At 36.2% G+C, this 25,533-nt stretch overlaps 1 protein-coding gene across 3 annotated transcripts; it reads right to left on the bottom strand.

The window, feature by feature from the left end:
• Nucleotides 1–794: 794 nt before the first annotated feature.
• iqsec3b (IQ motif and Sec7 domain ArfGEF 3b) lies at nucleotides 795–24,597 on the bottom strand. 3 transcript variants are annotated; one of them, XM_042744488.1, is made up of 15 exons: nucleotides 23,928–24,597; nucleotides 21,645–21,719; nucleotides 18,174–18,291; nucleotides 17,788–18,096; nucleotides 16,132–16,781; nucleotides 10,471–10,632; nucleotides 9,477–9,599; nucleotides 9,168–9,334; nucleotides 7,583–7,722; nucleotides 5,925–6,050; nucleotides 5,733–5,832; nucleotides 4,871–5,029; nucleotides 4,334–4,423; nucleotides 4,208–4,248; nucleotides 795–1,508 (listed from the first exon to the last, which is right to left on the bottom strand). In XM_042744488.1, the coding sequence occupies exons 1-15, from the start codon at nucleotides 24,380–24,382 to the stop codon at nucleotides 1,092–1,094; spliced, it is 3,132 nt and encodes a 1,043-aa protein (XP_042600422.1). In that variant the 5' UTR covers nucleotides 24,383–24,597; the 3' UTR covers nucleotides 795–1,091. The 3 variants fall into 3 exon arrangements, with proteins under 3 accessions (XP_042600422.1, XP_042600423.1, XP_042600424.1); XM_042744489.1 differs by having other exon boundaries at nucleotides 1,276–1,491; XM_042744490.1 differs by having other exon boundaries at nucleotides 1,276–1,449.
• Nucleotides 24,598–25,533: the final 936 nt, after the last annotated feature.

The following is a 25,533-nucleotide window of genomic DNA, read 5'->3' as shown; positions in this document are numbered from 1 at the left end:
TTCCTAAAACTTAAACTAAGATTAAAATGAAAAAATAAAATAAAAAAGCAAGTGTAAAATATGAATAAACATTATAATAGTATATAAATAATACAAAATAACTCTTGCCAATTCACACTTCATAAACGGCAAAATATCCTAATCTTAACAAATATTTTTTTATTTACGTTCCAGTTAAAATATCTAATAATGAAATCAAATCAATTTACTTGAATAAAAATTAATTAATTTAAGACTTTGTTTTCATAGACAAGTAAATTTTGTCTTACTACACTGGGCAGTTTATTTTTTTCTTCATTTCCTTAAAAAAAATAATAATGCATCTTAATATTTCTGTGAAGTCTATAAGTCTATTTAGTATTCCAGTGAACATAAATTTTATGGACATAAATTACATATGGCTTCAGAGCCCACAAATTGTACAGACTGCATTGAATTGTGCTTTTTATGGTGTGTTTTTTTTTAACTATAAATTGTTTTTGTACTGAAAAAAAGCTGTGTAAAGATTATTCAAAATTGTGTTCTTAAAAAATAGCATTTGTGACCCTGGACCACAAAACCAGTCATAAGTCACATGGGTGTTTTTGTAGCATTAGCCAACAATACACTGTATGGGTCAAAATTATATATTTTTTCTTTTATGCCAAGAATCGTAAGGATATTAAGTAAAGATCATGTCCCATGAAGATATTTTGTAAATTTTTTACCATAAATATATCAAAACTTAATTTTTGATTAGTAATATCCATTGCTAAGAACCTCAGTTGGACAACTTTAAAGGGGATTTTCTCAATATTTAAATTTTTTTGCAGCCTCAGATTCCAGATTTTCAAATAGTTGTATCTCGGCCAAATATTGTCCAATCCTAACAAACCATACATCAATGGAAAGCTTATTTATATTTATATTATTCATATATCAGCTTTCATTCAGGTGATGAGACATAAATCTTAGTTTCAACTCTTATGACTGGTTTTGTGATCCAGTGTCACATATGGGTTTGGAACAACATGGGGTTGATTAAATAAAGACAGAATGTTCTTTTTAGGTGAACCGTCCCTTTAACAGCTGTTAACCGATCTGTGTGTAGTTCAGACTAGGCTGCGTGTCCCGCTGGAGTACCTGCGTTGGCTCAGCAGGTGGCGTGGAGGCGGAGGGGTCGGGGGGCAAAACTGATGCGGGTGATGATAAGGAGGCGGCGGGGGAGGGAGGGGCGGCTGCTGCTGCTGCTGTTTGCCTGCCTCCCGTGATCTGGTGGGCGTGGAGACAGCCGATTGGATGAGGCGATGGGCGGGGTTGTGGCTGAGGAACGCCTCCACGTGGCCACGCCCAGCAGAGTCCACGACGATCACCTTCACGATCTGCTGGCACTGGATCAGGGTGTCGGGGGAGATGGTGAGGGCGGAGCCAGGGGCGGGGCTAGGCAGGACGGCCAGGTGTTGCTGAGCGCTGGGTGGGGCCAGAGGAGAGCTGAGTTGGTACGTTTGGAGCCTGTTGTGAATTGACACCTAGTTTAGAAACAGCCAGAAGCAGGAAGCGTTATCAGCCTGGCCTGCTGCACTCTCACGGCCCTCTGGTGCGGAAACACACGACAAGGCCATGCCACAGAGCATGCAGGCGGCAAAACACGGCACGAATACATACATACACCGCGGTTGGAGTGGGTGAAAGAGGGTGACACTGACGTCCTGCTGCTGTGATTTGGATAATTAACTGCTAACAAATGTAAAATATGAATAAATACTGTAATAGTATATAAATAACACCGCCCTGCATCATATTTGCTGAATGAAATCCAATACTTGTGGCTGTTTTGCTCTAGCATGTCACGCTTTCTCACAAAATATGTGCATTTCGTTGCATTTTTGCTTTTGACGGCCCTTTGTAAGGTGAAGTTATTAATGGCCAGTGAAAAAAGAAAATACAAACATGACCCAGATGTTTCCTGCTACATTTGTGGGTGTTTTACTACATCCAAGCAGAAAATTACAGATTTTGTGAAAAACATTTATTTAACATTTATTGCTTAAGTTCTTTGACATTAAATAGAGTATTTGAACATGTATACAAAATAAAAATAAAAAATATCCTAAGTATAATAAATATTTTTATAATATTATTTTTGAAAATATCGAATAATAATAATAATAATAATAATAATAATAATAATAATAATAGTAATAATATTATATTATTTTACAATATTTTATTATAAATTATAAAACTCAAAGTGTATTTCGTCCTACTGCAATTGACAGATTTTTTTCTTTTCTCCAAAAATCAATTTTCTTCTTTTATTTCTTCTTTTAATTTTATTTACTTTAGTTAGTGATAAAACAAGTGCAAAAAATCTGCCAGAGCATGCAGGAAAACACAGCATGACTACATACATACAGCGCGGTCGGAGTGGGTGAAAGCGGGCGACGCTGACTTCCTTCTTAAACGGTTATGATTTGGATAATTAACTGCTATCTTATGCATTTCCTTTTATTACTGTGCTGCTAATCAGACCGTTATATTTTTATCCGTCTGTAAGAAGCATTGAAGTGCCCCTCGAGGGCCTAGATGCTTGGCAGCGAGGGTCCTTATTGCATGCTGGGTAATTTGCACCTTGTCTTGATAGAGCTTGTTTGCATGTGTATACGTGTTAGGCATCTGGTGAAAGCGCTTTCGTGTAGCCTGTCTATCCACAGTAACCACAGCTCGGTCCTTTCATTTCGGCTCTTTTTAATGAAGTATTTGAATTTTAATGACTTCCAGTGCAAGAGCTATTGAAACTATTTCCAGTGGTGTTTCTGGGCGTGCATTGCAAATCTTATCTTTGTTATTCCACAAGCAATAACATTTTTTCCCCCTCTGGTAGGCAAGTTGTTTTGGATATGCAATTTGCAAACCGTCTTTTTATTCTGTGATTTATGTACACTACCATTCAAAGGTCTCTCCATGCTCACCAAGACTGCATTTATTTGATCAAAAATACAGTAAAATTATGAAATATTACAATTTAAAATATATATTTTCTATTTGAATATATTGTAAAATGTCATTTATTCCTGTGATGGCCAGCTGTATTTTCAGCATCATTACTCCAGTCTTCAGTGTCACTTGATCTTTCAGAAATCAACCTAATATGTTGATTTGCCGCTCATGAAACATTTTTTATTATTATCAAGGTTAAAAACAGTGGTGTATTCTTACTTGAACACCCTGTCGACATCAATTGCACTAAAGATTTTTACATGTACAGAATTTCACCCCACAACAACAGCAGCTATATGCAGCATTAAAACAGCAGTCAGCAAAAGCCATAGATTACAGATCACAGTGAGGGGCGGTGGATGGTGTTTTCTGGGGGGCGGCAGTGCTGTTTTTGCTCAGCACCAGTGGTGTGTGATTGCAGTGAAGACACCGAGGGCGGGCGTCTCCATTCTTATGGTCAGCGGGGTCAGAGTGAGCTCAAAGAGTAAAGGGCTGGGAGTTTGGGGCTGGAGGGGAGGTTATCTCTGATTCTGCAAGAAGATAGTGATGATAAACTATATAGACTACAAACGTGCGGTCACCACCTACAATGTTCCCCAAAAATTTAAAAGCACCTAAGGCTTTAAAATGGTACAATATCAGCATAAATACTCAACATTTTTTGTGTAAATGCATTAAAGTATTAGTATTATTTTATATTATAGTTTCTTTTTGAAGTTTATTATTATGGACTTTTCCAGAAGCAACGGTCTGAAGTCCTAATGATGGATTTGTTTTTTATAAACACAGCTTTTCACTTTAGAAGACAGGTGCATGGATTCGTCTGAAGTCTTTTTTATTTTCTTTTTTTTTCCTGTTTTTTGGTCTCTTTTTGTGGGGGCACATTTTCTGTGGAGGGTACGAGTGATGTTAATGCTAAATCTCTCCAAATCTGTTCTGATGAAGAAACAAGCTCATCTGCATCTTGGATGGCCTGAGGCTGAGTACATTTTCAGCAAATTTCCATTTTTGGGTGAACAGTTCTTTTAGTAAAACATACTTTCATAGTGCGAGTCATCCCTTATCGATGCATCACTAAAGACATCTCTGAAAATGATAAACATTAATGCTGATATTATCCAAAACCCCACTTTGCCTAGGGCATTCCCAACTTTTGGAGGACACTGTACACATGCACAGAGAATATGAACATAATTTTGCACTGCACTCACGATTTACTGATACAAACCTCTACCGTGTTGCTTCCCGTTTTCTCATAAAAATCATCCCCTGCAAGGCACACAAATACACAAGAAATCAAAAACAGGCATACTGTTATGTATAGCGCATGTACTGTAAGTACTTGCGTGTGTACCTGAAGCAGAACTAGGTCCGGCGTGGATGTCTAGTTGTGTGCCGTTCTTGTTAGTTTGATTTCTCACAACCTGTTGTCTTTCGAGTTCCCCTGAGAACCACATACATAATTCACTTTAATGACGGCCACAACATACCCCACAACCGTGGCATTCAAACCACTGAGGAATATAAAGAATTCATTATATTTCAAGCTAACCTTTAGGTAATTATAAATGGTAGAAATAATGTTGAAATTATTTATAGCGCTAATAAACAACTTAAAATGAGGAAAACATGTACTGTTCTATTATATACAGTATTCCTTTCCAATGATATTAAACTGAAAATGCTTTGCTATGTTTTCGCTAGGGTGTTCTTGATGGTTGCTAAGTGGTTTCTTACTGGACCAAGTCAGAAGTCTCTAGATTTTGCTAGTCTGACAAAACAAAGACGTCCAGAAACCCAGAGATTTTGTTCAGTTAAATTTATAATGTGACTATCAATATCCTAAAGCATTTGAACATGAGCAATTGAGCTCGCAGTTACAGGCACTCACACTCAATCCGTATTTGTTCCATCTCTGCTACCTCTGCGATGCTCTCTCTCAGGTCCTCTACAAACTTGAGCAGCTCCTCGGCGCTCTGAGAACAGAAACTCACCACCTGCTTCTTCTCTGACGAGAACGGAGACAATATCGTGATTCCATGAGGGTAATCTGTGGCAGAAAACACACATTGTATGCATGACAATGATGATAAGATCTGCTCTGTAAGGTTCGGCTTTTTATTATTTAAAAAATAAATTCTTAAAAAAATATATTTTGTTGAAATGCATTATATTGCAATTACCTTTAAAGATAATAGTGATTGCACTTCACAGTCAGTCTTTTTCTTTTTTTTTTTGAAGATTATTGCAGAATAATAATCTATTCACCTATTATTATTCACTGATTGATTGACAGCGAAACAGACGAATCAGAACAGTTTGGAGATGCTATATGAATAGATTTGAATTTGAATTTTTGCTTTTGATTTATGCTGATATTATCAAAAACCACACTTTGCCTTTTGGAAGGAATTATGGATATTATTCTGAAATATTATTATTATTTTTAAAAAAAAACATGTATACATCTAACTTGGGTGTAAAAACTAACAAACTGAAAAATATTCATATTGGACTCTTCAGAAGCAACCAGATATAAGGTGAAATAAATGGTTGTTTGTTTATTTATTAGTAATATTATTTGTTTATGAAATTAAAATTTTATTTATTTTTTTTACTTGTCAGTCCATGGACCCCCCAGTAGTAATTTCATGGTCATGCAGTTGAAAACTCTTAACTTTAACTATACTACATTCTTTACCATATTTATTAATTTTTATATATATATATATGTGGTGTGTTTGTATTCTTACACTCATTCTCAAACAGATGAAACTGCATTCCCAGTAAGCCCATGGCCTTGCAGAACGTGTATGTGGCAGCGCTCTTCTTCTTTGGGCATAGTTTGAGGATCTAACATGCCAAAACAAAAAGAATTTTTTATTTTCAGTTGTTTGTGTGTACATGTTTGAATATGTTTTCAGGTATGAACGTGTGTCTCTCACCACTATCAGGTCATTGAAGAGGAACACCTCCCTCTGATGTGAGGCCTGTTTCTGTGGTTTATTCACATCGGTGACCTCATAGAGTCGACTGCAGCACACCAGCCTACGGTGAGGAACCGACAGTATCTGAGGAAGGAAGAGAGAGATCAAATATCGGGTGAATTCAATTCAGAGGCTGCAGTTTCCATCAGCACAGGAAATGAAAAGAGAGATGTCTGGTGCACTATGGGCTGAAGAATGAAATTAATATTTCATATGGAGGTAGAATGTTTTGCAGCGCTGTCATGTGAAATCTGAAATTACAGCACCGAGCTAATGAGCAGTTCTAGTCTCAAGTCTCCTGTTTTTATAGCTCACGCACTGATAAATTCATTCACACAGCTGTTAGCATAGAGAGGTGGGAAAAATTAATGACCAGAAACTGTAATGTGAATTTCACTTGTTTTTGCTTTGGGCAAAGTTTATTTATACCTCATCATGTTAATCAAACTTGAGACTGGCAAAAGTTTTTGGGGTAATATAAGTTGAAACTTATTTTAAGTTTTAGACTTGCATATGAAACATAATATATACTAATAATATAGTATGATATTAAATATTGTTTACCTTCTGTGAATTATTCTATTGAATAGAACAAATGGGATTCTAGAATTATTTTCAGAATCATTTACAAACTATAGAATTTAGAATGTTTTTCAATGAATCAAGAGCATACATCACAGTGTTTTCTGAATATGAAACAAATGATTCTTATGAGCTGCGTTTTTTTTTTTTTTTTTTTTTGTGAATCAAAAACAATCATCGTAACCAGTATAGTCCAATTCACAAACAAATTACTCCTATAAGCCAGTTATTTTTAGTAAATCAAAAACATACAGCACAACCACTGTTGTCTGATTCTGGAACAAATGATTCTTTTGAGCTGTTTTAGTGAATCAAAAACATTCATAGTAACCAGTCTGGTCTAATTCACAAACATTTAGTGAACCCGTATAGCATAACCAGTAATCTGACTCTTGAACTCTTAAACTCCAGATCTTTTTAGTGAATCAAAAACATAATGCAACCAACCAGTGTAGTCTGATTCATAAACTAATGAATCTATTGTAGTGAATCAAACACATAAAGCTTACAACTAGCAGTGTGATTTAAATCAGTGACTGTTTGTTCATATGACAGCATGAGGTTAAAAATGTTAAAGATGCACATGACATATTTTGTCAACAGTATTTTATAAATAATGAATGAAATATGACATATATATCTTTTTCAAAAACTGTTTTATATTTAAACAACATACAGAAAATTAATCTCATCTTTTGACAATGTAATTGCACTTTCTAAATATTAATTCCTTAAAAATGAAGAAACCTGAATCATAAAGAAGAATCTCTTGTCATTTGTGAAGCACAAACGGTTCAGGTTAATTTTCAGTACTTAGTGTTAGAGGTTGTTGAAATCATTACACTAGTGTGAGTGATAGTAGCTCAGCCAGACCCACTAATAAATGTAATGTTGAGAAGCCAATTGTTCGGTCAGACATCTCGCTGTCTCTAATCACCTTTTCAAATCTGTAACAAGCACAAACTGAACCGAAAGGTGATGCACTTTTCACATTTACGTGACCTTTGTGTATAATTGGTAGAGAACTGACTCACCGTCTTCATTCCAAGAATGCTTTGCTCCACTCTGGTAACGTAAGTCACATGATCCTCGTTGGAGCGCAGCTCCCTCTGCTGAATCCGCTCGTAAATCCCGGCTAGCATTTCTCGTGGAATATCTGCACCATCGTCCACTCCTGAAGGTGAATTTAGTTATTTATAACTTATAACATTTTAAAAACAAATGCATGAATATAGTTTAATTTTGGAAAACTGTACAGTGTTCAGGATTGCCTCTTCTGTGATAGGAATGCATCTCTTGTTAACAAGGACCAAACTAAATGAAGAAGCTGTGGAAAGCCACAGAATAAGTTTTTTTTTCTTTTTTCTCTTGTTATATCACAGAATTCGGATATTTCTCCTCACAACTGTGACTTCTATCTCATAATTTAGACTTCTTTTTCCTCAGAGTTATTAATTACGAAATGTAAAAATCAGAATTATCCTAAAAAGAGTCAGGACTATAAACTCACATAAAACTATAAACTACAAGTTATAGACTATAAATTACAAGTTTACATCTCGCATTTGCAAGTTATAAATTGTTATAAACGTAAACTCAGAATTCTTAGAAAAAAAGTCTGAATTATAAACTAAATTTTAAAATGTTTCCTCACAATCATGAGTTAATATCTTACAATTGCAAGTTATTAATTGTGAAAATCTGAGAAAAGTCAGATTTATAAATTTGCAATTCAGTATTTTTTCACAGAATTGCGAGTTCATTTCTTGCAAATGTGAGTTATAAACTGGTAATTCTGACTTTTTTGTAAACTTAGGATTCCTAGAAAAAAGTCAGAATTATAAACTAAATTTTTAATTTTTTCTCAGAATCGCAAGTTAATCTCTTACAGTTTCAAGTTATTAATTGTCAAAATCTGAGAAAAAGTCGGATTTATAAACTCGCAATTCAGGCTGTTTTTTTCTGAATTTCAAGTTTATATATTGCAATTGTGATGTATTAATTGCTAAAATTTTAATTCAGAATTCTGAGAAAGAAAAAAAAAGTCAGAATTAAAACCTTTTAAAACATTTATTACTGGCAGTTGTGAGATATCAACTCACAAAAAAAAAAAAAAAAAAAAAAAAAAAAGAGTCTGACTTGTGAGATAAAAAGTAACAATTACCTTATTGTTTATATTTTTATTCCATGGTGGAAATAAGCTCACATAAAAAGCAGAAGGGCCACTGTGAGGATTTGTTTGGCTTATGGAAAAGTCCCATCATAAACCAGAGCTCGACTAATACTGTAGCATGCTCTGATTTTGTTCCAGTCCCCGTGTCTTTACATCTCACTTTAAAGCGCGGCTCTCTAATACCGTATGCGTTTGTTATATCTGCGGAAAGTAGGCAACAGATCAAAAACTATTTGATCAGAGACCAGGAATCCATCCAAGACACACACACTGCCTACGCTCCTAGGAGATAATCAAAATGTCTCTTTTGATACGAAAAAAATGCAAATTTAAACATGAAGATGGAAAGCTGATTAAAATTGGCAAGATTTAAAATCAAATATCCGATCTCTGACCTCAAAACACCAACACGCTCTGGTTTTAATTAACAACCCACATAAACACACCTCGAAGGTTGCGTATGAAGTCTTCCAGAAGCATCTTGCGCTCTGGTTTGATGTTGGGACTGTACATGTCTGTGTTCAGCAGAACGATGGCGAAGGCCAGGATGAAGATGGTGTCAGGGTTATGAAACTGCTGCACCACGTCAGGGTTACACATGCAGTACCTCTGACTGAAAGGAAAAACATTAATGCGCATTATAGTCAATGTTCTGCACCCAGTGGATAAAATGACCATAGTTATTCTGCTAAAATGACATGTGTGTCTAGAAAATTACTCTTCATTTCCAGCACTGGCGTGTGTGTGATTCTCACCTGAATGCTTCAATGAGTCTCTCGACTTTTTGAGCTTCTCCTTGCACTCGCACATGAGCCTGAAACTTCCTCAAAGCTTCATCCAGCTCCAGCATGGAGAAATCCATCTCATCCACCACACAGCTGAGAGAGAGACCACATTTAAATTAAGAGCCCAATTTATGAGGCTCCAGCACGGTAAGGAATGAAAATGTTATTACCTTATTACCTTCAGTGGTTGGTTCTTAAATTATAACCCCCAATCCTGGATATGGTTATATTCATACGTTGGTTAATATGAGCTAATACTGTTACTGTAGATTAATTCATCTTAATGTTTCCCTTTTAAAACAAAGGTATAATTTTAGAGTTTGTTAATACTGGAGTTTAATAATATTTGTGACAGTATTTTCTAATTTAGATTTATTGGCGATTAATCATAATCAAAACCAAAAATAATTCTTTACATAATTTTGTGTAAATAGCATATTTATACATACATTTTGTATATTCTGTGAAATGAACATTTGTCTATTGTGTTTATAACGTGTATATATTTTTTTTATTAAAGAGAACTAAAGAGTTTATTATTTTTGGTTATAAATACAATAAAAGATTAACCACATTAATATATTTTTTATGTATTTAATATTTATTTAATTAAACTATACTAAATTTTTTAAACTATAGAAATTATGTAAAATATACCTATATACTATATTTAACTATATTTTGTAGCTACATTTTGTCTATTTTTTCTGTTATGTTCATACATCATTCGTCTATTGTGTTTACATTGTGTATATTTATTTATGTTTTTGTAATTTTTCCAGTGCACTGGAAACTATACTGTAATCTTACCTGGCAATAACTCTCATTCTGATTTTATAGTGAGCAGTTTTTAATTCAGCTAATAGGACTACATTTCTGCTTCAGAGGATATGTAATTGTCTGCAAAATGACAGTGATACAAGGAGAAAACTAAGGTGCATAAAACTTTATGTAGACAACTCACTCCAACACATCTCTGTTGAACTGCCTCTTGCTGTTACCCAGGAACTCTCCAATCATCTGTCGACTCAGACCCTTCCTCTGCAACAGGAAGTGAGCCACACCGATGGCTGTGTCCGGAATAAAGCCCCTGGATATCAGAAACTGGGTGCCTTTGTCTGGATTGCTGCAGGAAGATCAAGAACGACGCAGGTGAGACAACGGATTTTCTCTTTCTCAAGAAGCTAGAGTTAACACGTTATAATAATGTTCATTAGGAAAATTAGCTAACATTATATTATGTAATGATATAATGTACTGCAAGTACATTTAATGTTTTCATGTGCACCTTTTTGAAAGACATCAGAAAACATCATTGTAATAATATTTCACAATATTGCTGTTTTCGAACTTTGACTGATAGCATATATAAACAAAGCATTATTGAATGCTTTTTTGAAGAAACCATTTAACAAATTTCTGCTGTTTTCTGTCCAAAATGAGAGTAGAAAAAAAAAAAACCTTTGCATTCAGTCTGGGCTTGTGAAAGTTATTATAAATTGTTTCCAGAAAAAAACAGAGGACTGCGTGCATGTGCGCAGGTTTACATATGTGCTGTATATGTGTGTTAAGAGAGATATTCATAGCTACAAGCATACAGTATTTTCATGCAGATTATTTTTTCCACGTCAGTAAACATCTTGCTGACATTCTGTTCCACAGACGCACTCGTCCATATGTGCATCACAACATCTTTACAAGCAGGCAATAACAGCAGCACTGAGCAGCTTATATTTAGGTATGTTCACTAGCTTACTCTTTAGAAGCCTGGGGTCAGTACGATTTTTTTTAAATAAATGAATACTTTTATTCAACAAGGATGCATTAAAGTGACAGTAATTACATTTATAATAATCAAATAATTTTTTTTACTTTTTGTTCACTAAAGAATCCTGAAAAAAAATTAAATAAATTCATATAATAATTAAAATTTCTTCAAAACTTTTGAGCAGCACAACTATTTTCAACATTGATAATAATAAGACATTTTTCTTAATGGGGTCATATGATGCGATTTAAATTTTTCCTTTCTCTTTGGAGTGTTACAAGCTCTTGGTGCATGAAGAAGATCTGTAAAGTTGCAAAGACTAAAGTCTCAAACCCAAAGAGAAATTCTTTATAAAAGTTAAGAGTCAACCACACCCCCTTAAAACAGCTCATTCTAACACGCCCCCACATCTCCACATCACTATTTGGGAAGATTTACATAACACCGCCCAAATGTTCATGCAAAGATAGAAGGCATAACTTTTATTCTCGGTGTTGCCGCTGGGGCCATGTTGTGGAGACGCTGTGTGTTTCATTGTGAAAGCAAAGCTACTTTGTTTGATCTTCCAAAAGAGGACACAACTAGAAATCAGTGGTTAAGTTATATTTACAACACTGTTCCAGAACAGTTCAACCCAAATATTCAGATGTGTGCTGCGCATTTCGCAGAGGAGAAGGACTGATTCCTTTGAGAGTAGCCTACAATGCTAGTGTCTGTTTCTATAAAGTGGGGCAATTCCAACTTTGCAAGTACAGTCTGGGCTTCTGACTCACAGCCTGTAAGTACGTTTTCATATGTATAGGATTTGCCACTGATGACTCAAATACGAGTTTTGAGCAGTAGAGTAACTGTTACAGCTTGTTGTTTGTCGTTTCTCAGATCACAAATGCAGACATGGTTTTATATTAATGCAGCACGATACGCAACGCAACGCTTAAAAAGACAGTATAATCAGTAATTATATCCCCACTGGATGCAACAAATGCCTCGTTTGTAATGGGTTTTAGTGGTTTTGTCTCATGGTGCTGGTGTCCTGACATTTTATCCTACCCGTCAGGCACACACTGCATCACAGTATGTTGAGGGGCGTAACATTTCCGTCACACGCTTGAGGCATTCGGGTATTTAAAGGGGCGTAAATTTTTTGTCAATCGTTTTTATCCTAGTTTTTATGAATTGTGTGCTTTGTAAAAATCGACGTGTTTCAGAAAGGCGGGGCATAGAGGAGAAACAATAATGTACATTATGTGGAAAATAATGTGTTGTTTTAACCTTAAACCACATAAACACATTACATTACACCAAATACACAAAATAATGTTCTTTTTAGCAACATCATATGACCCCTTTAAGAAGCACATCAGCATATTAGAATGATTTCTGAAGGATCATGTGACACTGAAGACCAGGGTATTGATGCTGAAAATTCAGCTTTGCATCACAGGAATAAATTTCATTTTAAAATATATTACAATACAGTTGTTTTACAGTGCCTTGCGAAAGTATTCATACCCCTTCATTTTTTTCCCACATCACATACTTTTTTCCACATCAATCTACACTCCATACACCATAATGACAAAGCAAAAACAGAATCGTCACAACTTTGTAAATGTATTAAAAAAAAACTGAAATAAGTACATTTCATGAGTATTCATACCCTTAACTAAATATTTAGCTGAAGAACCTTTACAGTCTCAAGTCTTTTTTTTTGATGAGACAAGCTTTGCTCTTTAGCATTTGGCAATTATCTGTCATTCTTCTCCTCATCTCTTTACCTCTCAAGCTCTGTCAGGTTGGATGGGGCATAGGCTGTGTGCATAGGGCCATTGTCCTGTTGGAAGGTGAACCTTCTGCCCAGTCTGAGCTTCTGAATGCTCTGGACTGGGTTTTCATTAAGGCTATATCTATATTTTGCTGCACTGAGCGTTCTTTCAACTCTGACGAGTTCCTCAGTCCCTGCTGCTGAAGAACAGCCCCACAGCATGAGGCTGCTACCAGCACACTTTACTGTTGCGATGGTAGTCTGCAGGTGATGAGCAGAGCGGGTTTCCTTCAAACATGATGCTTGCAATTGAGGTTCATCAGATCAGAGAATCTTGTTTCTCACAGTCTGAGGGTCCTTAAGGTGCTTTTTTGTAAATTCCAAGTGTGTTTTCATGCGTTTTAACTGAAGAGAGGACTGAGTCTTGCACACCGCCATAAAGCCCAGATCGGTGGAGTGTTGCAGTGATGTTTGTCCTTCTGTAGGTTTCTCCTATCTCCACATATGATCATGGAGCTCAACTAGAGTGACCATCAGCTTCTTGGTCACCACACTAACCAAAGCCCTTCTCCATCTGTTGCTCAGTTTGGCCAGGAGGAGAGCTCTAGGAAGAGTCCTGGGTGTTTCAAACTTATTCCATTTAAGGTTAACAGAGACTACAACTCTTCCCCAGATGTGTGGCTTGACGCAAACCTGTCTCTGATCTCTACAGGCAGCTCTTTTGACCTCAGGGCTTGATTTTTGCTCTGATATGCATTTTCAGCTGTTAGACCTTTTATTAAGACGTGTGTGCCTTTTCAAATCATACCTATTCAACTGAATTTGCCACCGGTTAACTACACTTGAAGTGTAGTAACATCTATAAGTAATATGAATTCTCTTGAGCTAAACTTCAACTGTCCCAGATAAGTGTTTGAATACTTATGCAATGAAATCATTTAAGTTTTTTATTTTTAATAAATCTGCTAGTATGTTAAACACCGGTATTTTGCTTTAAAATTATGGTGTCTGGAGTGTAGATTGATGTTTGAAAAAAAAAAAAAAAAAAAAGTAATTTAATGCAGTTTAACATAAGGCAGAAACATAACAAAATGTGAAAAAAAAATGAAGGGGTATGAATACTTTTGCAAGGCACTGTAAATTAATATAATTTCACATTATTTTTCCCCCTCATTGTAAGTGGATTTATAGAAAAAAAGAAAAGAAAAAAGAAAAAAGAAAAAGTGTTCAATATGTCATAATGGATCCCAATGAAAGTTTCTGTTTCTGGAGATTATTATTTATAATAATATTGATATTTCTTTCTCTGTATTTGTCTGTTCCTAGCTTTCTTTAGTATTGGACTTCGAGATGACATCACTGAGTTGTGCATTATTTCCACCACGCTGAACATCTTCACGGGTCACATCTGACCTTATACCGTAGAGTGCACATGCAAACACACACAGACACAGGCGCACACACACACATGCACACACAGCACTCTAAACTAGCTGCACGCCACTTACTCATTGTGAGCAAATAGCTAAAAAAAAAAAAAAAAATTCCTACATACATCCTCAAAGAAACCTTAAAAACAACAGTGTCCCTTAGTCACAGTCTGAGTAAAACCATGTGAGTGTGTGGAGATCACCTGGTTACCATGGCAACTGTGGTGCTGATCACGTCGAGCATGTCAAAGTGAATCTGATCTGAGATTTCAATTGAGTGCTGATGCACTCTGAAGCCTCTGAGGATTGGCTTTATTCTGCTTGTGTGTGTGTGTGTGTGTGTGTGTGTGTGTGTGTGTGTGTGTGTGTGTCTGAAAGAGCTACACACACAAAATGGAGCAGAGAAAGAGCCTCACAATCACCCCTGAGGGAGTATAATATAGTCTTGAGTATGTGTGCATGTATACATGAGAAAGAGTGTGTGTTTTTGTCGGTGTGTATATATAAAACAGCAAGTATAATGAAAATGCACTCAGCTCTTTAGTCTTGTCAAACTAGCCCCACAAACAAAAGCTCTTTTCTTTAGGGTTAGTAATTTAAACAGTTCTATAATATGTTTGTTTGTTTGTTAGGCCTAAAACCTTTAAACTACAAACTTCTTTCAGAACTTTCAAACAAGTTTTTGACAAGCCAAATTTAAAGTTTACTTTGACAAACTTTGCATTTCCAGTTAATCATGACAGTTATATGAATTTCTTCTAATTGAATACTACTTCTTTATATTCACATTGCAATTCTGCATCCTCATTCAGAAATTGAATTGGGATTCATTTAAAAGACAAGACAGATATAGAGACAGACTAACTCAAACCAATGAAAGAAAATATCCCTTTATGAAGCAGCTTTCCTCATTAAGATTGTTTAACAAACTGTTGTTTTTTTTCACTAACTTAAAATATAAATATTACTCGAAAAATTTAAACTTACAAAAACTTACAAATTAGAAATGTTGCCTTGGCAACTAAATTAATTTTAAAGTACTAAAATTTAATAAAAAGTAATAAAAAGTTTTACATAAAGTAAAGCTATATAGAAAAATAGAAAAAACAAAACTGAACAAGTTGTCAAAGCAAAAACAAAAGTTATTAAAAATTAAACTAAAATGAAATTTTTATTCAGTTTTAGTAAAAACAAGTAATATTAAAATTAAAAAAAAATACTGATATTACTAAAACTGAAATAAACAAATAATAATAATAATAATAATAATAATAATAATAATAATAATAATAATAAGTCAAAGCAACAAAAAAAATACTAAGTGAAACTAAAATTAAAATTACTAAAACTAATAATAATAATAATACAAATTAAAATGTCAAAGCAACAACAACAAAAAAAATAAATACTAAAATGAAAACTAAAATCGTATACAGAAACTATTATAATAGCACTAGATTTATCTGCACAATCTGACACACTATTTCCCGGTTTAATACTGTAAAGCTGCTTTAACACAATCTGCACTGTAAAAAGCGCTATGTAAATAATGACTTGACTGTCTGAGTGGGATAACTGAGACTATAAAACATAGCAAAACCTCTAACATACTAAAAAAGCCACTGTAAATGAAAACATTTGGCTTTTAACCTTTGTACTCACACATTGAAGAGGTTGAGTCCGATGCGGTAAAGGCGTTTGCGTGCAATATCCGTGGAAAGCGTGCCGCAGGGCGTGTCCTGACAATGTGGGCGGGGCAGAGACAGAATCATCGTCTCACATGCTGATGTCGAGGTGCTGCTGCTACTGACGGGCTCGGAGCTGTTTTCCGCCGTCTCTGGTGCAATCTGATTGGTCTGTTTCCCCTCCGGTCCCGCCCCTGCTGTTGGTTCGTCCCTTCTGGTTGGCTGTTGGTTCTCTTTCTCTTCTTCACTGGGTGGCGGAGCTGGAAACTCAGGCTCTGCCGTAGCTGTTGATGCTGACTGGCCTGCTTTCTGTTCCCCAGTTTGGGGTTCTGAGCTGGTCTCCTTGGCTACGCCGTTACCAAGAGAAACTGACTCCAGCATTGAGGAGGAGAGGCGAAAGTTGTGGCTGTCAATTTGAACAGTCACGTCCCTGAAAGCCATCATGAGTTTACTGGCGCTGCGGGGTATGTTCACCCCACAGCTGCTCTGCGTGGTATCAGGGTCCATCAGGAGCCCCTCGGTATGGGATCCAGAGGGAGGGGCCACAGTGGACTTCTCTTCTTCCCCGTCTCGAACAGAACTCCAGCTGCTCAAAGCCTCGTCAATAGACCGCGCTAATGACTGAACCTGGCAGGAAGAATAGAACAGAACAACAAGTGTGAATAGAACAGAAGAGAACAGAACAACATATTTGAATCAAATTGAATAGAATAAAATGAAAACAACAGAATAAACCACCATATTTGAATAGAACAGAATACAACAACATATTTCAACTGAATAGAATATAATAAAATGTAATACAACAGAACAGCATACAATAAAAAAATAATTTAAATTGGATAGAACCAAATAAAATAGAAGCGAAAACAACAGAAGAGAACATCATATTTAAGCTGAATAGAAGACAACCAAATAGAATAAATCCAAATATGACTGAACAGAACAACATTTGAATAAAATCTGAATAGAATGAATACATTAGAAGAAGATATTTGTATATATAGGATAGGAAAAAACAGAATGTAACCAAATACAACAAAGAGCAAGATATTTGAATTGCGTATAACAGAACATATTTGAATAGAACCAAATATAACAGAATAGAATAAAATACAACAGGACAGAATAATACAGAAGATAACATAATATAATAGAATAGAATATATAAAAGTATAGAATAAAACAAAATTTGATTGATTGAATAGGGTAGGATATTATTTAAAATGATTAGAAATTTAAACTGAATAAAAAAAATAATCAGATAGAATGGAATACAATAGAACAGAACAGAACCACATATTTGAATAGAACAGGATAGAACAGAACAGAATATTTTAACTGAATAGAACAGAATAAAATTAAATAGAACAGAACGCAACAGAAAATAACATTTGAATAGACTAGAATGGAATACAATAGAAAAAAAAACGACATCTGAATACAATAGAACAGAACAACATATCTGAGTAGAATGGAACAGAACAAATCAAAAAGACAGAACAGAACCAAATGTAATAGAATCAAATAATAAAATACCATGAATAGAACATCATTTTTGTGTACTTGAACTCATGAAAGACTGTAATAGAAATATGCTGACAGACAGCACATGTTGATGGTGTACCTGTACCTGTTCAGTGAATGTGTCCTCCAGGTGTGTGAGTGTGGTGGTAGTAGCCACCGGCAGTGAAGTGGAGTGTGTGAGCGGGATGCCCATGAGTGAACATCCCTCCATCAGCGCCCGTTCAGCAGAAAACCCGTCCCTCTGTACCCGGACCCTGCGCACAGACATGCGCCGCGGGATCCCACTCTCCAGAACCGAGTTCCGGATCTTCTGGAAGTTCTTACTGAGCTGGTACTGACGAAACGCCGTCTGGATCTTACAAGCCGCTCGCCGGGAAATCAGAGGACCACCGTACTTCTGCTCCAGTTCCTCTATCTGCAGATAAATAGATCATTTCATGCTTTTCATATCTAAGCATCATTTTGTACAGATGCGTGTCCGTTGGGTCGTACCTGTTTTTGTTTGAGATCAGGAGAGAGCTCATATTCTGGAGGATGTGAGCAGGGCGGCGCGTCATGCTGGGCGTCTTTTTTCTCATCTTTCTGTTCTTCTCCTGCAGCAGGAATCGAGCTGCGGTTTCAAATGACACAAGTGAGCAGTGGCTGACCCAGATTCACCGTCTTTTAATCTAGACTGATCAGAACCCAGTGCGTGCTCAGGACTAATTAACTCTGCTTAATTACTGCATGCAGGCTTTCACAGATTTCAGATTCAACACAGCCTTCATGGAAAAATTAGGTAATCAAGTGAAGGTTTCAGATCATCTTTCCAAATCATCAGTTAATTGTCAGAATCTGCTCATTGAATGAGACAACAAAAACTGAATTAAATTAAAATAAACTACCATTATTCATTTTGGGTTTTCTAAACTATTCATTGAATCAATAAGACAAAAATGAAATTATTAAAATTTTTGTACTGTATAAACATAAACATTTGTATATAAACATTTATATCTACATATGTTAATCAAATCATCATATTTAAATCAATGAATCATATATAATTTTTCTATCATTTTACCTTATGTATTTTTTTATGTAATTAGTATGTCATTAAATCAATAAATTGTTAATATATATATATACTATGTGTGTGTGTGTGTGTATGTGTGTGTGTGTGTGTGTGTGTGTGTGTGTGTGTGTGTGTGTGTGTGTGTGTGTGTGTTAAATGATTTATATATAGTATAATATAAATAATTATATAATATAATACAATATCATTTAAAATATGAATTATATATGTGATAAATATTCATATATAAATTCTATGAAAAACACGCTTCTGCAAAACTAGTTAAAATTAAATTATTAAATAATAAATATTTGGTTACTTAAATAGTACATTCAGAAATTTCGATGGATAGGTTTTGAATAAATTCCAAAAACCAAAGACTAAATCAAACCAAATTCCCGAGGTTAGCACCCCACACAATCTTACGTAACTTCATGCATGACAAAGCCATTTTCCTCTTATGTTGAGCTCATGAAAAAGCATTTCTGAGTGGAAAGCAGATGTTTAAATCATGAGAGATGTCACAAAGTAAGGTTCTTCTGCTTAATAACATGGCTCAACCCCATTTCCATTTTCTCCAGGTTCTCTCTCAGTGTAGACACGGGTTTACAACACACACAAGCACACTGCTGACTGCATTCACTGTCAGCATATTAGCTGCTACCCTGGAGTAAAGGCCACTTAAGCTCTGTAAGCACTCATACACGAGGAGCAGAGAGCAGGGTTTTCCATCTTTCATGCGCGAAGTACTGCTCGCCTCTGAGGAACGACAACAAATGCAGCAGAACCTTAAAAGAGAGTGAAAACAGATGGTCACTACAGATCATTAGGTCGCTCCGCAATTGATCTGAGAGCCCAAACTGAAATGTGATATTACTCTTATGTGAGAGAATATGTGATGCTGGTAGCAGAGTTTAATGTAATTTCCTGTGTTATGACTCAATAAACATGCTCTCTCTCTCTCAAGCTGTTTAAAAACAGATTGTGAATGACAACAGGTTTCAACGTCAAGCAGGAACCCAGGCAGTCGATCTGTGCAAATAAAAGGTGAGAAACTACTGCATGCTTATATTTTTCTCTCCCACCAACCCCCTTTCCTGACCATCTGGGAAATAACTGGCACACAATCATGATAGGCTTTTGCAAAAATTAAACTGCTCTCTCCTGTTCATCGATAAAATTGGCATCAATAAAACTTCATTAGTGGTGCTTACTCAGGCTTACGGTTAGTGATTTAAACAAACATCTAACCCTGAGCATTAAACTTCAGCTCACCAATGAACCAACACCACTGGAGCTACGGATATCACCTACTCACCACCCAAAACACCCTAGAGACCATTCAGTACACCTTAGCAACCGAAAGGGCTTAGAAAAACGCTAAAAACAAGTTTTGCACAGCCAAGCTCCACTTACATTTTTTCTACACTGTAAATCATGTCATTCCTACTGAAAAATACTGTAAAAATGTTACAGTAAAAATATTTACTTAATTGTAACAATGTATGAAAATTTTTATTTTTTTAATGTTTTTTTCTTGCATGTAGTGAAATTTCTACAAAAAAATACGATAGAATTTTTTTCTATAACTATATACTGTGTAAAAGTGTAAAAAGTGTAACATTCCATTATATGTAATTTAATACTGTGTAATACTGTAAAATGTATGTTTTTTGTAAGTAAATACAAAAATTACCATATAATTTATGGTGGAAAAAAGTAGGACATTCCTAAGACCCTACGTGACACATCACATAGGACTATAATTAATTTTGGTTCTTATTTTTATTTTATTTTTTAGTTCACTGCTTTTTTTAGTTTTGTGTTTTTGTCAAGTGGCTTTCTATTGACCCCCCTGTATTATTTATTGGTAAAATGCATATTTCGGTAGTTTAAGTAGCTTGGTGTATTAACATTACATCATTAAATTAAATATATGTTCTAAGTTTTAAATTATACAGGCATCCTGTGATACAGGAAACACTGTCACTGTATTTTTACAGTGAATTTCTGGCAACCACAGCAGCCAGTTTTTTACTGTCAATTTAACAAAATATTTTTTACATTGTATTACAGGTGAGAAACAAAATGCACTCTGACTGCATGCTTATCTTGGTTCTTCCTTTCCTTTTTTTGTCCTTTTTTCAACCATTCAGGGCATAACTGGCACGAAATTTGAATAGATTTTCTTCAGAAATAATGGGAAAGTAGGATTCACAGCTTTCTGTGAGGGTCAAAAAATAATGAGCACTTTCCACGTTATCAGTTTGCTGCAAAGATGAGGTCAGGATTTCTTCAAATTTGGACACAAAAGTATAGATTTTCTGTTGTTTAGAACTGACTTTGTTCACAGTTATCATGTGCTGTTTAATTAAGAGGAGCTTTTAAGACTTGATTTTGTTGGCAACATAAAATATGCAGTCAACAAAGCTCAGATGGTTTGAAGTTCCCAAAATAGTGCAGAACTGCCACATTCACACATGCATTCACACACACACAGACTCTCTCTCTCTCTCTCTCTCTCTCTCTCTCTCTCTCTCTCTCCACCTGAGTGACGGTGCTTATCCATGCCGATAGTTTTCCAGTCTATCACACAGAGGACGGATGAGGGTTAAACTACACCTGCAGCATGCACTAACTCTCTTTCCCACAAACACACACACACTTACACTCCGCTAGCTTCAATCCCATCACCCAGAATGCCTCAAGCCAAGAGAACAGGGGCCGCAAACAGAAAACCACTACCATTCAAGGATGGAAAACTTAACCAATGCAGACAGCCGTGGTAAACAAGTAGATTCACACTCTCCTTACTGCATCACATGCTCATATTGTACAATTTGTTTGTTTGGCATTTAGAAAGAATAACTCTTTTCTGATTGGCTCATTACATAAGGTGTCATCCTCACCTGGAGCAGGTTATAGAGTCTCCCTCTGGGGCCTCTGGTGCAGGACAGCAGAACTGGTGCAGGACGGTCTGGCTCCTGTAAAGGTTTAAATCCACATTACTGCAATTAAATGCAATGCAATACTATCTGCTTGATACTTCATTTGTGCTCTTTGAACACTTATAGAGATTGCTGCAGCTTAGTGTGGTGATTCTCAACTGGGTTTGCTTCTGAATCCGGACTATTGGGCACTCAGAAGTACACTTAAACAGCATTTAGGCATAAATTTAATATTTATGTATTTGCATAGAAAACTTGCATTCATTTGTATTACACACTTTCGATATAGACTAAGTAATAAACTGAGCCACATCTGTCGGTCATACATAAATGAAACGGGAAAGATTTCTACAAACAGAACATACCTGCGGTTTTAGGTTTAAACCCACCAGTTAAGAACTGCTAGCCTCTAAATAACTTAAAGGAAGTCTTGGAGGAACAGTTCATGCTGGCAATCACAAAGCAATGGCTGCTCACAATTCTTTCAGAAATCCACAACTCCTCCCTGATTTATTTGAATTCTCTAACATTTTCAACACTCTTTGAGCCCTCCATTGTTGACAGCACATCAAATATGTTTGCTTCACACTCCAGCATAACATGAGAACGTGAAGTGCTATTAATATAATCATATTTGCATATCACTTCCTTGCAGTCCTGCTATTGTGATTATGTAATATAACTATAATATTTGTATGTAAAAGTCCCACCAGCTTTCTTGCTTAAAAAAGTGCATTTTTGTGATAATCTTTTATGTTCGACAGAAGAATGCCAGTTTGGAATGACATGAGGGTGTCAACATTTTAACTTTAAATAGTAACTTCTGACCAAAATAATAGCCCTTAATCCACAGGTACGCTTCCTCCAGTTAAAAAGTCCATCCCCTGTTGTCCTCTCACATCAAAATCCAATTTGGGTTGTTTTTCGCTTGTTATCTGTGCATACTTTTTTTCACTGGAGAAAACACAATTATGGATAGAGGACTAGTATTTTTGTTAAAATGTCTTAATAATGCATTTGAGTCGTGTGGATTACTTGTGGATTATTGTGATGTTTTATCAACTTTTTGGATTCTCGTTCTGACGGCACCCAATCACTGCAGAGGATTCATTGGTGAACATGTGATGTAATGCTAAATATCTCCAAATGTTCTCATCTACATCTTGGATGCCCTGAGGGTGAGTAAATTTTCAGCATATGTTAATTTTTTAATGAACTATTAGTGTCTTTTGCAAACACTCTGTCTCATTCACTAATAAAGATGCAACAGTCTCAAAATATACCCGTCATAACCAGACACATTGAGGATAGTGATGCAAGATTAACTTTAATGAGCTGCGTGTATGAGCATAATTGGGCCCTAAAACTCATTGGTAATGAGCATCTCACACTTGCAGTACAACTAAACGTATTCTGTCATATAAGAAACAAACCCACAACAAGGTAATATGCTCTCTGACTCAGGACTAAGTGTTTGTCCCCTAAAGGATAAGGTAATGCTACCATTAAACAAATCAGAGCGGAATGTATCATTCCAGTTTTGCTTGTGGGGTTCACACACACACACACACACACACACACACATAAACACAGAGGAAGTACTCTACAAATGCAGCATGAGATGTGCACTGAAGCAAGATGAGCAGTCGTAATAGACGACACACACACACACACACACACTCTGAATCTCACATTCTTTCTCTCTCTTATTGTGGATTAGCTACCAGCTGGCGGATCAACTTCACATGCACTATGGGAATGTCACTTAAAGCCTCACTTTACGCATAAATCTGTGCATGTGTGTGTGTTTGCATGCCAATAGAGTGTTTTTAAGTGCTTTTTAAAATGCATTCTTGCTGCAAAATAATCAGGTGCATTAAAAACCTCTTTCTCAAGACCTTTTGCCCTGGAAAAAGTGAATGTGCTGAACTAATGCTGACCTATAATCATTTTTCTTCCATTTTAGAGTTTGCAGTTAATGCAACACACACATATGCATTTAAGCACTGATAGATTACAAACCCACATAATCTCAAAAACAGCATGCTGAATGATTTTATCGATACAAATCATCATGCTTGTGTGATCATGGAATTATTGATGTGCAATTGCATATTCACTGTGGCCTACATAGAGTGAAATTCCCCTGTTATGTAATCCTGATGGCGCATGTAATCTGCCTCACCGAACTCGTGTTTTACTAGAGAAAAAGACTGATTTGTTGAACGTGTGATAAGAACTTACTCAGATGCCCGTGGGAGTCCCACAGCTCGGCACAAGGTGGCAGGTGTCTGTGGGACCAGGGACCGACAGCAGGGGTCCTGAGCATCATTATCATCTTCATCAGCAGAGTCTGGACTGGCATTGCTTGGTCCCGCTGGAACGAGCTGCATGTCCAGAGGGGAATGTTGCTGCTGCTGCTGCTGCTGGGTTTGGACCGGGGGCGTCCCTGCTCTGCTGGTTCGGGGCAGGCTGGAGGTCCGGGGGGGCGGAGGCGGATGATAGCGGGGAGGGTGCCGGTGCTGGCTGCTGGAGTCCCGCAGATGCCGATTCTCAACCGCTAGATCCTCCAGCCGGCGCTCGAGTATGTCTATCCGGTATCGCTGGGTTTGGATCAGACTCTGCTGGTTCTGCACGATGGCGGTGAGCTCCTTCAGATAGAGCACCGCCTGCAGAGGGTTCTCCAGGAGGCTCGACATCCCGCGCGACGCTCCTCTTGAAAAAGCCGAGAAATGATCCGATCCAAGCGGAGCGTCTTGGTGTCAGTACCCCTGACCAGTTGCACGACTTGATATTTAAATGGCTGAACCGAGAGAGAGAGAGAGAGAGAGAGAGACCCCCGCCTCCGCCTCCACCTCCGTGCCCAGAGCGCGCATGAAGGGATGCGCGGAGTGGTGCTGATGCGAGGATGTCAAAACACGGGATTGAAGGGGGCGGGGCCGCGTTCGTCAGTGACGTCAGGGGGCACGTAATGAGGCGCAATATCAGAGTTTGCTTAGTTTATATCTCCTAAATATATGAATGATAAGAAGTCTATATTATACGCTTGTTTATTCATTTATTTTCTGTTTATATTAATCGTTCATTTATATTTGTTGTTAATAATTAGTCATTAATTATAAAAAAGCATCTTGTGTGTACCTCGACATGGATCCTTAGTTTGTATGCCTTTTAAATGCCTTTTAATCTTCTATCAAAAAAAATAAATAAAATAAAACATCCCTATGGCATGTACACATGAAACATTTTATTGCTGCAAATTTTAATTTCTGTTGCTTGGTTTCCAAATGAAAGTTCTTTCCCCCCTTATTTTCAGTGCATTATTAGCAGCAACTGTTTCTCACTACAATGCCAAAGCCTCAGTTAAAATAATAATAATAATAATAATAATGATTATTATTATTATTATTATTATTTGTAGTAGTAGTAGTTATTGATGGGAATGGTTTGCTGCAAACAAAAATGATCAAAACGCCTTCACAACTTTCGTATATTGCCTACATAAAAAATATACCACATAAAGAGAAGTAACTTTTGAAAGCTGTTTATTCATTTTTCACAATTATTTTAAGATTCTTGTGGCCTACACAAAAGTACAGAAAAATACACAAGGACATACATCATAATAAATGGCAAATTATATTGTTAACAAAAACAGCATCAGCAGAAGCAATGACAATGATCATGGTGATAATAATAGTACAAATGAAATAATTAATAATAACAAAATTATTAACACATCAGCAGATTTTAATTATTAACACAAAGGCATAATGTCTCATACACGAGTCAGTTTTAGCATTTTAATAGACATGTAATAAACATTTATTAATAATTCCCACAATTCTGA

Source organism: Cyprinus carpio, chromosome B18 (assembly GCF_018340385.1).
Source record: "Cyprinus carpio isolate SPL01 chromosome B18, ASM1834038v1, whole genome shotgun sequence".
In the NCBI taxonomy this organism is placed as follows: domain Eukaryota; kingdom Metazoa; phylum Chordata; class Actinopteri; order Cypriniformes; family Cyprinidae; genus Cyprinus; species Cyprinus carpio.
Note: the sequence above shows the minus strand (reverse complement) of the source record. Positions and strands in the feature narration are given on the sequence as shown.